Source organism: Hirundo rustica, chromosome 2 (assembly GCF_015227805.2).
Source record: "Hirundo rustica isolate bHirRus1 chromosome 2, bHirRus1.pri.v3, whole genome shotgun sequence".
NCBI classification, from domain to species: Eukaryota; Metazoa; Chordata; class Aves; order Passeriformes; family Hirundinidae; genus Hirundo; species Hirundo rustica.
Window position 1 is genome coordinate 38,588,563 of NC_053451.1, and position 12,256 is coordinate 38,600,818.

Sequence of the window (12,256 nt, forward strand, 5' to 3'; positions counted from 1 at the left end):
CACCACTGGCCATTTCTAACCCCTGCCTCTCCATGGTGGTCTCACAGAAGGATAATCCTGTGCCATGTGGGCTCCACTGCCTTTAGGAGGAAACAGGGCAGCCCATCAGATGTTTCTCAACTGGATATTTTCCCCTTCCGTCTTTCCATATTGGCCTCACTGGAGCTTTCCCTGGAAGTCTCCCATGGGCAATGTGTTCCTGGTGCACCTGGGTCCTGCACCATCTGCACAGAGGTTAGAGGTGCCGGTGAGAATGATACGTAGAGCACATCCACATTGGTCCCAAGCAGTCTTGTCCACCACAATAAGCTTGTGTGGTGTTCCACACTCTTTTTAAGTGTAACAGCCACCAGTGGAGTTGTCCATTGCTTGGAAATATATTAACTGGGTTGTCTTAGAGGCTTTCAGTTACTGCTCTTTGAGTTTTTAAGAACTGATGTTAGATATCCATTTGACCATGTTGGTTCTAAAAGCATTGCCCCCTTATCTGAAAGAACCATTTGGTAAAGATGTTGCTCAAACCCCATTTTTCTAAGAGATCCTGCTTCCTCTTTTCTGTGAGCATGCAGGGTTTTCAGTGGAGAAGGGTGATGTCTTGTGCACTGCCTGGGGTGAGGAGATGAAGAGTTGTATCAAACAAAGTAGAAGTTGCTTAAAACTGTGGCTCACTGAGGGCAAAGCAGAGATGCTTCCCAGATCTGCTGCCTTTGGGTCCCAAGGGCTTGGACCAAATAACTTACTTAGGAACCCGCACTACTATTTCATTTATGTCTTCCCACCACTTATACACAAATGAGCTTAGATGGCAGATCTTTTCTCCCTGACTTTAGGAGTCTATATAGGAGCTCTATTTTTTCCTGTGCTGTGCAGATCAGGATGTTCTTGGAGACACCCTTCACAGAAGAAGAAGCAGCTCTGAGAGACCATGTCCCAGCCTCAGGTTTGGAAGAAATTTGTGACAATCTGTTCAAACAGATCAGAAAAAGATGAGGTGTTTTGTAGCTGCTTTTTCTTCTATCTCCTCTGCAACAAGATGAGTTGAGTTTATTCACAGAATTTCCTAAACTTAGTTAAAAAAATTTGCTGCAACATTAACTATTCGTGAAGGAATCTGCAAAAGCTTTAATACTGACTTCCCTGTTCCTTTGTGGGCAAAAAGAAATATTCCAGCTATTAATTTTACAAAAGCTGCGTTGTTCAGTGAAAGGTATTTAAGTGTAATGCCCTATAAATATTCTGGGTTTTTCTCACTCTTGGAAATGTCTCTCTCTTTATCTTGGATGCCCTGCAAGTCTATTGCATCAGACACCAACAGAAAGGTATTCAAGCATGGGCTGAAGTCTCACTTCAGTCAAAGTGTGGACTTGAGTCCCATTGACTTTGGGGGAATGTAAGCAGAGTATTAAAGTGAAACATATACTCAAGTGCATTCCTTCTTCAGGAAACCAAATCTCTAACACATGGTATCCCTCCCATGCTGCTTTTGCTGTGTTTGAACACAAGGTCAGGGCAGGTCTTCCTTGGTTCCCACAAACATTGCCTCTGAAAATGCGATTGAGTTAAATTACATACTTTGGATGTGAAAACTCTTTCCTCTTGTTGCAAGTGGAAAGGTCATGAAGGAGTGCTTCTTGGTTGTGGGTAACAATTTTATTCTAGGTAGGACTACCTTCCCATCACTTTTATTTGTTGAAGTATAGAAGTTAGAGAAAGTCAGCCTAACTTATGAGACTCCCTGGGCATTTGTACAAACAGATCAGTTCTGAGGGTTGTCACATTCTCACTTGTGTGTGAACAGACTTCATAGAGAGGTACAAGGTGGTGATGAATGCCTGTGCTGTTTGATGAGTTGCCTTGTTTTCTTACCTAAAAAGATTTGGAAGAGGAATTGTGTGCATTTAATTTTGAGCTTTTTGCATGATTTTCCCTTTTATGAGCAGTGTTACCTTGCTAAGTTTAATTGCCAGGGTGGGCTGGCCCTTCCCCATGCCCCATGTGTGGGTTGTTTGAGTGGGCTGGCTCCAGGAGCTACAAGGCAGAGAAAAGGCTGAATTGTATTTTTTTCTCCTCCATGGAAGAAGGAGAAGGAAATCCCAGAGGTGTTGAGAAACGCCAACACAATTTATGGCTGTTCTTCTGCTCTCCTTTCATTTCGTTCATTGCTGATGGAGCACTTGCTACAGCAAGCTTTTGCCTCCAGAGCTGCAGGCTGTATGGTGATGTGTTTTGGGAAATACCAGCATACAGAAGGCCAAGCAGAGCCCTTGTAACCAGCAGCACTGGGCCAGATTGTTAGCCTGTGGAAACACTTTTCTGCTGGCAAATCTGCTTTGCTGTGGTAGGAGCTCTCTGGAGAAAGCATCTTCTCCTGCAGATAGTGGATTACTGACTCCCTGGACAATTCAGAGTGAACCAAATTAAAGTGCCTTGCTAAGGGCATTGTTCAAATGCCTCTAAAACACTGACAGGCTTGGGGCATCGACCACCTCTCTAGGAAACCTGCTCCAGGGTTTGACCACCCACTCAGTAAAGAAACAGTTTCTCTTGTCTAGTCTGAATCTCTCCACTTGTTTCAGCTTTTGTGCTTGTGAACAAGCTGGAAGCAGAAACTGGTGAAGGTAATCTGGTTTCCCCATCATGGCTCTCCCAGGCTTTCCTTGGTGTGTGGTTTGGAGGTGCTACCTGCCCATGGGCTGTATCTTGTCAGAGTGGCTCCAGTATTATGGGGGGTGCAGGCCCAGGCTGCTGGAGCCTGGCCACAGGTTCCTACACACACAGCGGGGTGACAGCTCCAGTGTCTCTGGAGCTTTCATTATGCAAGTGCTACAGCTGGAAAATCATGCCTGAAGCTTACTGAGACAGACCTAACTCTTCAGCAAATGGAGGTGAGCTCACACCCTGGCTTCAGAAATCGTGAATCTGTCCCACCCATGACTCAAGAGGCCAAAAAAGTGCCAGATTTAGAAAGGTATGTGAGAGGCTGTATATGTCTTTTCATTTTCCAGCCTGTCTCCACAAACAAAAGGGCCAGGCATGCAGGAACAGATATCCACATCAGTGTTCACCATCTCTGCAGCAATGATTTTACCAAACAGTATCACCTAACATGACATCTTATTAAAAGAGTTGGATGGATTGAACTGAACAGCAAGTCTAACCTGGACTATTCTTCTGTCAGTCTGTTAGACTCAGGTCTTAAGATGGGAGTTCACCGCTAAAGGGTTCCTCTGCATACCCTGCCTGCAGTTTGCCAGATTTCAAGGAGATGAAGTTAAGAAGATTGAAAACCCAGAACAATTGGTTCTGTCTGTTATAAAGAGTGCCTCTTGTATAAAGCAGTCTTCAGCCAATGATGGAAAGGAATGGATCACAATAATTTAAAAGCAACATGAAGCCAGAGCTGAGCCTAAAATACTTGTGGTGGCATTCAGGGTTCAGAGATAAGTTTTGGATCAGAGACCTGTTGAATAATAAAAGTTGCCTCCTACACCCATTCTAGGAGAGAATACAGCCCACACAAGTACACCATTTCCTGTTTTTTTCTCTTCTTGGATGGCATTGAAGCAGTCACCATGGTCGTAGACTAAAGGCAACCAAGCAGTTCTATGAAGTCTAGCCCACCTCAGGCTTTTTTGAGAGCTGCCAATGGGGTGTCCTGGGGTGTTGTGACATGGTGAGCTTCCCCACAGGGTGTTTACAGGGATTCCAGTCACTGAGGGAGCCACCAGCATTGCTGGGGCTTCATGCCATCCTCTGCCAGGGAGATTGGTCATTGAAGAGCTGGTGACTGGCATGACACTGGATGTGAGCATTGCCCTGACCCCTTGTCTCTTATTGGAATGTGCTGGGCAGACACTGGGACGGGACACATTCCTGCAGGGCTTTAACAGGAACTCTCTCTCCTTTCAGTTTGAAGTAGAGATTCAGAGGATTTCAGAAGCTTATGAGGGTTTGGTGAAGACCACCACTAAGAGGGAATCTCTGGACAAAGCGATGAGAAACAAACTTGAAGGAGAAATTAGGAGACTTCATGACTTCAACAGGGATCTCCGTGGTACGTTACAGTTACTTGTGGTTTTTTCCCCCTCTGGTTGGTGTGGTGTTTCACTTACAAGCTCCAGAGCAGCAGGCTTTAGAGGAGTGGCTTTATACTGTATTTAGGATCACATCATGAGAAATAAGGCCCTGCTCATTGGCATTAGACAAAACCGCTGTCACCCCCATGGTCGCAAAAAAAACCTTCTGGCAAAGTGTAAGAATCAGCTCCAGATGGTGCCTTTGTCTTCAGCACTTAAAAATATGGATTTGACAACAAGGCCACCAGTCACAGTATCCTGTCCACTCCTGAAGAGCTGAAGAGCAAATTGTAATGTAGAACAATGCTGCACTAACCATAAACCCCCAAGGTCAGTGCCTTCACAGACCACTTGAGAGTATCAAAGGGTATCTCGTTTTTAAAAAAACTTAAAATTGAGGGTGTATCCTTTTGAGACAGGAAATGGAGGATATGTTGGGTAACTATTGCCCATCCACGTTCCTGATGGGAGGGTACTTTTGTACTCACTGCTCATGCAGTGAGGTGCCTTGTGCAAGCTGACTTAAAATTTTGCAGTGGTGGGTCACATGGTCTTTTTGAAGGGGGGAAGTTTCTGAAGGCAGGACTTTCCCAGGGAAAGTGGTCCTTGGCTGCAGAAAATGCCTTCTTTCCCAGGGCATCCCCAAGGATTGGTGTCACTGGGCTGGGGGCTGCCTTTCCCCAGGATGTCTTGCTGCACCAGGGGCATCTCTTCACTGCAGGAAAGCAGCCACCCCCTTGCAAAGCTGGGTAATTCAGATTGCAAATGCCTTGTGCATTTTGAGTAGTGTGAGAGATGATTGTCTGGGCATGTCAGCTGTGAATGGCAGAGGCTTTCCCCCCAGTTTCTGTGAAACTGAATAACACAGCTTCATGGAAGAGGTCAAAGGCTTCATCTTTTATGTATGTGTCAGCCTCCATTTTAATATCCTCCTTCAGAGAGTCTATTTATACTGCTCTGTTGGCATGCATCTTATTTTCTTGGTTGGCCTACAATTTTATATATATATATTTATACTTGAAGTATTTCCTGTTTTTTGCAGAACGACTGGAGACAGCCAATAGGCAGCTGGCCAGCAGAGACTTTGATGGGCACGAGGATAAGGCAACAGAGGGCCTTTATGCCACTCAGAGTGAGTACTGTGCTTATCTGTTTGCAAGATGCATATATAGATATATATATATACACACATATATACATGTACACATATATACGTGGTGGAGTGGAGGTGAATACTTTGCTTTTAATTGTTATCCTGCTTGTGACTTGGTTTTACTCAGCTAATTCATCACGTACTCGTGTTTAAGCTGCAGACTGGACTGTTTAGGGTAGAGATTTTCTCTCTGAGCGCCAGAACCAAGGAGTGGGAGTTAATGGTAACACAACTTAGCTTGTTTTTGATAAATATTTATCTCAAATTGTGAAGTGTTGCTTGCAGAGATAATCTCTAGAGATGCATACTTTTTAGAGAAGCTGGATTTGTCTCTTTGCTGGGAAGAGCTCAGAACGAGCTCTGCTGACTAGTTTGTCAGTGCCATGGCTTGACTGACAACAGAGAGAGCAGAGCTCAACCATGCTTTTTACAAAGGACTGAAGTGACAAAGATTTTACAGCTTCTATTGCTATGGAAGCATCCATTCCCAGTACATAACAGGCTCCCATAATGACTGGCCATAGTGCTGCTGATTTCCTTGCCATGCACTGATGTGTGTGTGACCATCCAACCTGAGCAGCTGGATGCCGTGTGGCAGTGTGTGGCCTCTTTTGTATCCTAAGCATCTTCAGCATGCTTCCAGAATGGCTTGGCCGCCTGAAAGCTGTGCAGTATCTTGTGAGCTTAAATCCCAGTGAAGCTCATTGCTGTGTACAGCTCATCCTTCTGTTTTATTGCACCAAGAGCTTCCTTGGAAAATGAGCTGCAACTATAGTGGAGAACCATCTACTTCCATTAGCATTGCAGAGTTTGCTACTACTCAAAATGCCTCACCACCAGCCCTGTAATGTCCAGCAGCTGCTCCAAATGCTGGAGAGCCTTCTCCTGGCTCCCAGCAGCAGCAATGATGCCAGCACAGCTGATTGTTTGGTACATGTATGCAACAAACCAGAAAAGAATCCGGTGATCTTTTCCATGACGTGTTAGCTTTGCCATATTAGCAAATGACATAAAGGTGTGTAGATACTGCTGCAAATCCAATGGGATGATCTCTTAAGGAAATGGCATTGATGTATAAATCTTTTCATCCTTGGGAAGAGTTCAAATGGGATAAGCTGCTCAGTGGAAACTGGAGACTGGGATCTGCTCTCTTTGTGTAGAGACGGCCTGGCAGTGTTGCTATATGCTATTAGCTACAAGGAGGAGTTAAATCCCCAGGGTAGACTCAATTTGAGTTCTTTTCCAACACATAAACATGCTCTGTGCTTCTACTGATAGACATCTAGCAGTGAAACTTTGTGCTGTGCACTCAGCATATTGCTGCAATCAATTCACAGCTTACAAACAAATATAGCTTTTCGCATTCTATCACATAGGAAGGTCTGGATGCTTGGAGTGTCTCCTGGCTAGGCCAGAGAGCTAAATGTTACTAATGCAATGCAGAGTGCTTCCAAGAATAGAAAAATGGGCACATGTAAAGCAGGTCCTCTTCAGTCATGTTCTTTGGGCTGCTGGGACATGCACAGCACTGACCTCGATATCAGGGTGTCTGCCTAAAACACCCCTCTCAGAGTCCATAAAAGGTTCTGCTTGGAAATCCTCTGTTGCTGGCTGCATTTATACACTGATGTTTGCATGTTTCTGAGTCTCCCACAGGAGCAGACCATGGCTGGGGTTCACTTCTGACCTGGGGTTTTTGCAAGCACGGTTTGTACCTTCCTCATGTCTTTTAATAGGATGCACTGGCAGAAAACTGCAAAGAAGGAAACTGAGTTTTAGCTGCTTTATATACACTGAGATTGAAATAGTCATTTTTAGAAGAAGAGAAAAAAGTTCATTGTGAAAGTGATGTTTTGGTTTTTTCCTAAGAGTAGCAGGTTATTAAGTAAATGCAGATTAGCAAATGCAAACCTTAATTTTCATTAGGAAAGCAAAAGCAGGTTTCTAGTCCCTATGTTTGTGGAAGACAGTCAGGAGACATGACCCAAGTTGTATAAGAAGACTCCAACATCAGCAGTTTCCTAAAAGTTGTCATTTTTAAGTCACTCTGGTGATGAGCTGAAGAAAGAAAGATAAGATTCTTGAGGTTGGTAATACTGCATACCAAATTTTCTATGGTAAAATGCCAGTAATGGGAAGGACTCCCTGAAAAATCTGGCAAGGCAGGATGTTCAAGGATCATTTCTCAGTTCCTTGCAGAGCTTTCCATTAGCAGTGCAACAGTCAGAGCAGTCTGTGCTTTGAGATGGAGACTGCAGGCGACAAATAAATCTTATTCTTTGCAATAATAACAGACAAAGCCAGGCCACATGCCTCTAAGTGTTGAGTGCTAGGCATTTGTGCCTAGGAGAAATGCTACTGTTCTATCAGGGGCTGGGAAATACTCACATCCTATTAGCTTCAAGATAACTGTGGGATGCTTTGTCAGGGAAAAGGGGTTTTTGAAGGAAAGCCATGAAGCAGTGACTGATGAAGGCAAATGGGTCCATGCAGGCAAGAGGAGAGACACTTAGGAGGAGGCTAGGAGACGCTGTGGAAAGGGAGAGGCAGGAAGATGGAGGATGGTTTCAAGGGCATAGGGCTGAGAGAAAGCTTACAATATCATGTCTTGGGAAAAAACATAGTTTGGTGGAGTGTGAGAATTTTGTGTGTTTGTGGGATTTCTGAGCTGTGGGAGCACTGTTTTTTCAGGTGTCTGAGACAGATTGAGGTCTGTGCCCATCCACATGGTTCTGCATCTGTCAGTGAGGATGCCTGGACAGTTTTAGCAGTTTGTTGATAGAGCCTTGAGCTTTGTGGGAGTGTTCAGTTCATGTGCCATGAACTTTTGCATATATCTCTGTCCCAAATATCCCAGGCAAAGAAATGTTCCCATTTCCAGACCGGAAATAATCAGGAAATAATCTGCATTGCTGCTCCAGGCCTCCCTCGGCCCAACTTTGTCAGCATCAAACCACAGCTGCAGAAGACTGAGTGAGGCATGGACAGATGGACTGTAGTTCTGCTGCTCCTCTGGAGGGAAACCTCAGTGTCTGGGCCTGGCAACCTGGCTCTGTTTAATGTGCAGAGAATTTAGTAAAGCCGTGGAAAACCTTCTCCTGTTTGGCTACTTGGTGTAAAAATACTAATTCATTTATTTTGCTTATTATTTCGGGGTGGATACCAGCTGCTGAAAGGTCTTCAGAGCAGGCAGCGAGGCCCTGTCCTCATTTCAGGTTCCTTCTGACAGTCAGTCTGGGGTGGCTGTCAGAGCACGAGGGCCCATCCTGCTCTTGATCCCCCGTCCCACAGCCATGGCTGCTCGGGAAGGTTGGGCCGCTGGAGCTGGCTGGGACACAGCTTGATCTAGGTGAGCAGAAGAGGTGACTCTTGTGCTCCGTCCTGCTGCATCAGCTGGTCCGAGGGTGGCTGGCAGCGGCTGCCACGGCGTTCACCTGTGACCGGGGACGGCGGATGGCAGAGCTCCTCCACGCTCGTGCCGTGTCAGGAGCTGCAAGACTGACGAGAGGCTAAAGAAGGCCCTCAGCTTTCACCGAGGAGGGGCATGGTCGCTGGAAAGCATCTGTGGAATTAACAGCTGTGAGCGAAGAGCCACCATTGGGAAATGCAAACCTGCATAAGAAAAATTATTGGAAGTGCTGCAAGGGATGTGGTATGGGAGCCACTCTTGTTTGCAGGAAACCTCCTGCAGCCAAATTAGTCTCTGGCTGACGTAATTTGATGTATTTTCTTCTGCCAGCAGTGCTCATTTTGTAGTAGCAAGGACTGCCTGTAAAATATGTCCATGTTGCCGCTCTGCAACATCAGAGCAAGGCAAAAATCAGCTTGGGTTGTAGCGAGGTGGTCCTTAAATTGGTCAAATAAGTTGATTCTCAGATGTAATATGTGCTAAGGTTGGAGTCATATCTGAGTTACACTAAATCTGTGTCATCTCATGCCTGTATCTTTTTGTCTGAAGTTTCCATTTCAAAGCAGAATCAAGACCTGTCTACTTTTGATTCACTTGCCCAGCCTGACATGTCAGAAAGCCTGTTTGAGAAGTACTGAAGCAGACTCCTTGCTTTATCCCCTTTCTTCTACCCAGCCAGAGTACAGGTGTAATGTCCACAGTGTGTGGAGGTACAACAGTCAGAGGCAGTCTGTAGAAAGCTGTGAGATTACAGCTGTGAGCTGCAACAGTGAAGCCTTTTGGGAACTGTTCTGTAATGGGGTGTGGTCGTAACCCACCAGAACATAGAAATAGTTATTAATTCGAGTCCTTTAGTTAAAAAGGTGTATGCATATGTTTTTAGACTTTAAGGACACTTTGCACTGGAAGAGAATTTAAAGTATGTTCAACTAAGTCATTCTTCACTAAAAATTAACACAAGTAAAGTACTTGTAAAATGTACCTCCAGGATTTTACAGGATGAAACTAACATAGAGAAGTATTGAGAACTGTTCAGGGAATTTTTCTTGCCAGCTTTCTGGTGGTGATTAATTTGTGAATTTGTGTATAATTTGTCCTCTTTTGGCGGGATAGAATGCACAATGCAACAGGGTAGGCTGAGGGCTTCAAGTTCTGTGAATGGAAGTTGAAAATGAAGATCTCAAGTCCTGTTTTGCTGTGTGTTATCACCATGTGTAACATGAAACATGGGTTTCAAATCCAGAGCAGAGCATGTGTGGTCCCAGCATGAGGTGGTGGAGTGGAGGGCGGAAATAGCGTTCATCTTTCGGCTTCCTCACCCTCTAATGACATTACTCCCTGATAATTTACCCAGATTCACACTTTTCTACCAGAGATAGTAATGTTCCTTCTGCCTAGTATGTTTCAAGTACATATTTTTACATTGAAAGAAGAGGTCTACATGGCTAAGATAAAACCCCTTGCTAACAAGGGAAGAAGAAGGCCACCACCATACCAGGATGCCTCATGGTGGCAGTCAGTGGTGTGGTGCCCACAGTACTCATTGGGCTTTGCTTGTGGGCTTTGAAGTGACCAGCATGATGGTGTTGCTACCAGGATTTCTTATGAGTGCTGAATTCCTCCTTTTAGGATCAGTAAGAAGACAGCTGGGTGGGTTTGGGCTCAGCTCATCCACTTTTGCATTTTTCCACATGGCTCAGCTTGTGTACATCTCACCTTGCTGCAGATCTCATGCTCTCCTGCTGACTGTGCATGAAATAAATGAGTTCTCATCCCACCTGACATTAAGGAAGAATGTGGCCCTGCTGGGGGTAGTTCAGGTCTGAAATAGAATGGCTTTGGCCATGCAAAATTTTCTGACCCTGCTTGGGGGAAGGTGGATGTTTGGGCTTCCAGCTTGAGTGGTCACATTTGGGTGGCATGGGCTGGATGTTTGGGGCAGATTTTCCATGTTTCACTGTTTTTGAAGCAACTTTTCACTTGAGGTTAAAAATAATAAATTTTGTAATGCTATGTTTTAAAAATCAAAAATCAAACAATATTTAATTGATGCCAAATAAATTTCTGGAGGAAATTTTCCTTCCTAGAGGCTTTCCAAGTATCTATTTTTATTGTCATTCAGAACGAAGGCCAGATTTTAAAATTTCAGATGTCAAGATGTCACTGAATGAAACCTTGATCCTCTGCTCACTCCAGTCATTAACTGTTTGTGTTCTGACATCAGGGATCCAGTGGTTGTCCTGTGACGCTTGTGCTCCCAGAAATGGCTTCTCAGCACTGTCAGGGTAGAAGCAGATGAAGCCAAACATTTCCCCAGGCAGCTTGCCAGCAAAGTCACTGGTGGGCCTGCAATTTGTTGCTGAAGAGGAAGATGTGAGCAGAGCTGACTGAATTTAGCCAGTTGTTTATTTTTTTAATGTTGTTTTAAATCTTGTTTTAAATCATCCCAAAAAAGGGATGATTTTTCAGCATGGAGGTTGTCTACATGCTTTAGTCTCGCTTGTGATGCTTAACAGAAGGGGAGCACTGGTCACTGGATCCTTAAGTCCTGCAGATCTAGAAGGTCACTCGGGGCCCCCATAGGCCTGAAATGGCTCCCACAGCCTCCCTTTTGTCTGCATGGTCAGAGAAAGCGTGTACAGAGGCCTCCTATCATATTCTTCGTTACTGTTTCCCCTCTTTCCATTTTCAGGCTGTCCAGCACAGATTTGTGTTTACTGTTTGGCTGCTTTAAAATTTCTGAATGTCACGATCTCCATCCTTGCAAATAAAAAGCACGAGGCACAGCACAGCCCACATCCATGGGGCTGAGGTTTCCTGTCCATTACAGAAGGCAGCAGCATTGAAGCTGGCAACTACAAGCAGCTCTTGATGTAGGGTGTGGTGTCAAAAAGGGGTTGTTGGTGCAAGCCAAAATTTTGCTGGGGGATGTGCTAGCAGTTCAGCAGAGTGGAAAGCTGTGAGGCAGTGCTGGGGGTCACAAGCTCTGCTAGTGCAGATGCAGCCCAAGCTGCCACTCATCTCTGCTGCTGATGTAAGGCTGGGCACTGAGGGGCTGAGCTCTGGCAGTGGAAGCTCCTTGCCCGCTGTGTCTCAGCACTGTGTTGTAAAGGCCCTGCTCGCTGCTGCTTTTCATAATTTTTGTTTCTCTAGGGCGGTGACAGCTTTCCTCTGGTGTGTGGCCCGAGGCCTGTGAGCTGTCCTCATACAGTGGCTCTTGTTCTTGTCTTTCTTTCAGACAAAGAGCACTTGAAGGAGAAGGAGAAGTTGGAGATGGAGCTGGCAGCTGTGCGTTCAGCCAATGAGGATCAGCGGAGGCACATTGAAATCCTTGACCAGGCCCTGAACAATGCACAAGCCAAGGTTATCAAGCTGGAAGAGGAGGTGAGGCATGGACAGTATTTCTGTGCTCTGAGGATAGACATGGATCATGGTTAGATATTTCTCCATACATGTCCCGATTCTCTTCTACCCACAGGGTGCTAGGTCTTCCTGTTTCCCTTGCACTTGCCCTTTTATAGAGAAAATGTGTGGTTACACAATACTGAGCCAAACAAACAAGCAGAGGAGACCATAGATCTGTCTAGAGCAAAGCCTTCAAAGGGTAACCAGGAGCAA

General features: G+C 45.2%; 1 protein-coding gene across 2 annotated transcripts in view; it reads left to right on the forward strand.

Moving 5' to 3' along the window:
• Window positions 1–12,256, forward strand: part of AMOTL1 (angiomotin like 1) — a 54,488-nt gene that overhangs the window by 25,082 nt on the left and 17,150 nt on the right. For both annotated transcript variants that reach the window (XM_040055469.2, XM_040055470.2), the window contains exons 5-7: window positions 3,910–4,054; window positions 5,119–5,208; window positions 11,877–12,022. In XM_040055469.2, coding sequence (XP_039911403.1) covers window positions 3,910–4,054; window positions 5,119–5,208; window positions 11,877–12,022 — 381 coding nt within the window. The remainder of the gene's footprint in view (window positions 1–3,909; window positions 4,055–5,118; window positions 5,209–11,876; window positions 12,023–12,256) is intronic.